This window comes from Perissodus microlepis, chromosome 3 (assembly GCF_051167445.1).
Source record: "Perissodus microlepis isolate ML-2025 ecotype Zambia chromosome 3, ASM5116744v1, whole genome shotgun sequence".
Classification (NCBI taxonomy): domain Eukaryota; kingdom Metazoa; phylum Chordata; class Actinopteri; order Cichliformes; family Cichlidae; genus Perissodus; species Perissodus microlepis.
In genome coordinates, this window is record NC_140463.1 from 43,013,958 (window position 1) to 43,019,218 (window position 5,261).

The following is a 5,261-nucleotide window of genomic DNA, read 5'->3' on the forward strand; positions in this document are numbered from 1 at the left end:
TCTGTGTGCCATTTCAATTCAGTGATAACATGTCTCATTATTGTGATTATTATTATTGTGTATGAGAGAATAAGTCAAGCTTGTCTCTTCAAGAGAATGGGTCATGAAATGCAGTAATTCTGCTGCCAAGTTAAGTATAGAAACTAGACTTAATCTGTTATCCTAAATACATAAGGTCCCAAGCAGGAGTGGATCTAGAGAAATTTTCTTAGAGTGGCAGGGAAATCAAATGGGATGGCAAAATGAAAGTCATTTCTTTACACATATGGATGTGTAGTTTTTTTTTTAATTTAGAAATAATTTACATAAAATTGCACAAATCTGCACTGTCATGAAGAAATTTCTGACCGAAAATTTAAACCCAATTTTCCATATTTATTGGGTTCCAGGGTATAATTGGCCATTTTTGACTACTTTTAATTTTACCTTCATTTTTCACCATTAAAAGCTATTTATATGCCCTTGCTTGGTATCATTCTTTTCAGCACAAACTCACATGCCTGAATCCGCTGTTATTTTTTTTTCATTTTGACATACTGTATTAGCACAGTTGATATAAATCTTAAATTTTAAAAACTTATGTTCAAATTTAGCAAACAGCAAAGTTCTATACAACTATTGCCCCCAAAATGCAGCCAATACGTAGCACTGCACATGTTTTGTACAGGATAGTTAATTTAAATGCCCGTCATAAAGTAATAACTAGCTCTGAGCTGTGTTTAATATTGATAAGTCCTAAAGTACGACTACATTGTATTTTCAGTTTTTCCTCCATTTTGCTTTAGATTGCAACTTAGCTTGCAAAAATAATTAAGTAAATAGATAGCACCTAACCTTTTCTCTAGATGTCATGGTGAATACTCTCACTGACATCAAGTCTCTTGTTCTCAACTTCACTGATTTTAATCGTAGTTAAGCCTGCACTGGGTTGGGTGTGTAAAGGAGGATTACGCTAAATATTTGTTGTCAATACGACTACTTTTTGCTGGCACTGCTGCCACTGCAACCTCATCAAGATTTAGGAAGGTATGCCATGTGAGAGGTCACTACTGAATCTCTTGCAGAACAAATGATCAGGGGTAATATGCTGAAATGAGGAGAGGTTGTTTCAGCAAAAAAATATACCCAGACAAATAATGTGAACTATTTACCAGTTATGTCGATTGCAAGTATTTGCGGATATCAAATTGGAATTTTGCATTAGGGAAACAACATGCTTATTATTATTGGCAGGTACAAAGCCAGATTCTTATGAATCAACCGGTCGCAGCAGATGGCCCCGCCCCTCCCTGAGCCTGGTTCTGCCGGAGGTTTCTTCCTGTTAAAAGGGAGTTTTTCCTTCCCACTGTCGCCAAAGTGCTTGCTCATAGGGGGTCATATGATTGTTGGGTTTTTCTCTGTACCTATGAAGCGCCTTGAGGCGACTTTTGTTGTGATTTGGCGCTATATAAATAAAATTGAATTGAATTGAATTGAATTGAATTGAATTGAATTGAATTGGTATGACTGCTTTGTTTGGGCAGAGAAGGATTTGTTTATGAGGCAAGACTCTAGGGAATAGGAAGATGCATTAGGGGACAACATTATTCAAGTAGGGCTAGTTGAGAGTGAGGACCATTAGCATGGATTTAGGGGAAAAAAGTCAATGTTGAGGTGGAATTGCATAAGAAAGAGTGAAGCACTTCCAGTAATGTAACTTATAGTCTAAAGTGCTTTGACTGTTGAAAAAGATTAAACTGTTTATGGCTAATAGTTAGAGGATGGGGAATGCCTGGATACTGATGTGTGAAGAAAAGCAACAAACCTGTAGCCTTAAAAGGTGACCCAAGTTCAGGCATGTGGTCTGACAGCAGAGTCAGTTAAAATAGGACAAGGAGAGCTGACAAATTATTGTCAATTGAAGGATGACAACAAGTAAATCCCATCCCATTGGTCATGTTGTTTTAGCAAAACACCGTTGACAGACAGCTTTGACACATTTTTAAAATGTCTTTACTGTAAACATTTGAGTCTATGACAAACAGGCACAGAAAGCTAAAAGTGGGTGCATCCTGTCAAACACAGTGCCTTTTACCATTTTTCTGTTTAGACGTGTCAGAGCAACGGCCTTTGTGGTTTCAGCAGGATGTGTTGTTACGCTCACACATACATCACGACCTAAGGTCCACTTGCTGTAAACACCCCAAAAAAGTTTTTCACAGGTCTTGTTTATTTCATGCTGCAACTCATGAGCTCAGAAACTTTTTATCCGGAATGCAAAACCATTATTGAAAATGATGTATGATAATCATTATTCAAACAGCAGTAGAGTAAAGAGTAAAATAATATAAATTACAAATGTTACATTGCATTCCTGCAACTTAAGAGCAAAGATATTATAATCCTGAACGTAAAATACCAAAATCCTGTGTGAATGTATTCATGTTGATATTCCTATTGATCTCTTTCAGCCCATGTGCTGCTGTTTTCTGGTTTGCCCTACTGTTATCCACAATGAGCTCACTGCTGGAATCCTAATTCTGTATACTCAAATTATTACTCATCACATCTTTTAAATGAAATGTGTTTTACAGCATGGGATATGCTAGAAATGAGAATCAATCATTACAATGAAAAACACATCATTATTAAACTTGAAAATCAAATGCAACTGGATCAGAGCAGCTTCTGCTTTGATCCCATTTATACAGTATAACAAACCTAATGTAGACCAAACTAAACTTTCAATACTTTTAGATCTGTTTGTAATTCCAAAAAACAGGCTAGATGTGACCGTATAATTCTTCTCAGATATCATACTGTATTTTCCACTACAGGCTGCAGTAAACGCGTGATCGTGAGTTCCATACAATAGATAGTGTGTCACCTTTGGCTGGCCAATCAAACACATTGTTGCCTCTCAAAAGTGGAGCAGCTATCAGTAACCTTCATTTTACACGAGAATCTCACCACAATGGTGTCTTCAGTCTTTTTCTTCAGTCTTCTGTGTCTCTTATTCGGAAAAATGGGTAAGTTCCATTACTATGGATTCAGATTTTTGTGTTGTTAGGTTTTTACGTTTAACTGAAAGTGCATTTGTTTTTTTTTTTCAATTCCACTACAGTTCAGATGACAGAGTTGCAAATGTTCTCATCTGTTCATCCAGAGTCTCGTTTCCTATCAGCTCAAGTTGGTGGAAAAGTGACATTAAAATGTTTATATGATGCTCACGTTTCTGCAAGAGTGTTCTGGTTTAAGCAAAATCTGGGACAAAAACCAAAGATCATCTCTCACTTTTTCAAATATAATGTGAACAACTCTTTTAGTGAAGAGCTCAAGAACAACCCACGCTTCACACTGGATACACAAGACGGCAAATATCACTTGACAATCAAAGATTTGCAAGTTTCAGACTCAGCTACTTACTACTGTGTTCAGTATTCATACACTTTAACCTTTTTAGAAAACATCATCATCAGTGTAAAAGGTTCAGGTGTGAACATCAAAGCTGTGGTCCAGCAGTCAGCATCTGAGACCATCCAGCCAGGAGGCTCCGTGACCCTGAACTGTACAGTCCACACTGGGACCTGTGATGGAGAGCACAGTGTTTACTGGTTCAAAGACTCAGACGAATCCCATCCTGGACTCATTTACACACATTTGGGCAGAAACGATCAGTGTGATAACAAACCCAGCACACAAACGCACACCTGTGTCTACAGCTTGCCAATGAGCAACCTGAGTGTTTCTCATGCTGGGACCTACTACTGTGCTGTTACCTCATGTGGACACATACTATTTGGAAATGGGACCAAGCTGGAGCCTAAAGGTGAGTAACCTTTTCTACCTGTTGCTCACTTTATCAATATTTAAAGATATACACAAGAAAAAGCTCTGTTTCTGGTCTTGCAGGCATGTTTAATTCTCAGGGCTTGGTGTATTTCTTGAGCGGAGCTTTGACATTCAGCTCCATCCTCAGTGTTTTACTGGGATACTTGCTGTACAAGATAAACAAAAGAAACAGACACCAATCGACAGGTAAGTGGAGTCTTTTAGGTAACAGCTTAGACTGGTTTTAGCTAAAGTTGCATTTTCAATTAAATCAATTAAATCAATGTTTCACAAACAGAATCTCAAGCAAGATTTTCAGGCCCCGCAACAAGTGCAGAGGTGAATATATTTTTTAATGACTTGTAAAGCGCTCTTCAACAAACTTTTACAGTCTTCTGTGTTATGGCCATTGTTTACATCTGAAATCATGTTCTTATCTACTTTTACACATTTTGACAGGGTTACCAGCATGCTGACAGCCTTCATTATGCTGCTTTAAGCATTAAAATCCCCAAGAGATCAAGAACGCAGAGAAACAACACCGACGATGAATGTGTTTACTCTGCTATAAACAAATAAAGATTGACATTTGTAAATCATGTAGTTATTTCTTTGAATCTCCTTGAAATGGCTGCAGTCTTATCTTGTTATATAGATGTTTTTGTAGTTTCATACTGGTTAAATTGGAGCGATTCCCACTTAGGAACTGCATTTGTGATTTTACCTGTATGGCATACTGTAAATGTATGCTCTGTCTTTCTTTCTGCTGTGGCTCAGAATGGTTTGTCTGCCAAGTGGAAGATTAGTTACCCAGGTATTCCTGTCCACATGCTGAAGCATCCTTCTCCATGACACTGAACCATGAGTTGCCTCCAATGTATCCATCAGAGTGTGACAGAGTTACAGAGTGTGAATACTAGAAGAATCCTTAGTGAAGATAAAAGTGTTCTCTGAATATGCTTCATTAACTGTATAAGATGTATAAGACTTCTTGTCAGGGGGCTGGATCTGTGACCCACCATCTTTAAGTTATTTTGTTTTGGTTTTTTTGGATTACTTATGAGATAATGTTAAGTTCTGAGGTTATTATTAGTTCATTTTAGTTGAAGTTTAGTCTAGTTTAGGTTATTGTCAATGTCTCCTTGTTTTTGAGTCTTTTTCCGTTTGTCATGTGTTACCTCCTTGTCTGTGTAGGTTTCCCTTGTGTCTCTCTCCTCTGTGTCTCTCTCCCTCTCGGTGTCTCTTGTGTCAAGCTTGCGTGTCCTAGTTCATGTCTCTCCTTGTTTCCTGTTTTATTTTCAAAGTCTTGTTTCCATGTTCATTGTGTTTAGTTTTGCTTCCCCTGTGGCGTCATGATTATTTGTGCCAGTGTTCAGTCCCAGTTTAGGTTTAGTTTTGCCCTTATTTCGCCTCGCCTTGTTGTTCTCTTTTCTTGTATTAGCTGTGATAAA

The 5,261-nt window shown here is 37.7% G+C and overlaps 1 protein-coding gene across 1 annotated transcript; it reads left to right on the plus strand.

Annotated features, from left to right (window-relative positions):
• Window positions 1-2,953: 2,953 nt before the first annotated feature.
• LOC146391586 (immunoglobulin kappa light chain-like) lies at window positions 2,954-4,389 on the plus strand. Its single transcript, XM_084924555.1, has 5 exons — window positions 2,954-3,008; window positions 3,104-3,808; window positions 3,892-4,017; window positions 4,109-4,149; window positions 4,270-4,389. Exons 1-5 carry the CDS (start codon window positions 2,954-2,956, stop codon window positions 4,387-4,389), a joined length of 1,047 nt encoding a protein of 348 aa, XP_084780681.1.
• Window positions 4,390-5,261: the final 872 nt, after the last annotated feature.

Excerpts from the sequence above, each read along its gene's own strand:
- LOC146391586 (XM_084924555.1), top strand. The coding sequence starts at position 2,954 with ATGGTGTCTTCAGTCTTTTTCTTCAGTCTTCTGTGTCTCTTATTCGGA. Across the intron at positions 3,809-3,891 it reads GACCAAGCTGGAGCCTAAAG|GCATGTTTAATTCTCAGGGC; the intron begins GTGAGTAACCTT and ends CTGGTCTTGCAG. Across the intron at positions 4,150-4,269 it reads GCCCCGCAACAAGTGCAGAG|GGTTACCAGCATGCTGACAG; the intron begins GTGAATATATTT and ends ACATTTTGACAG.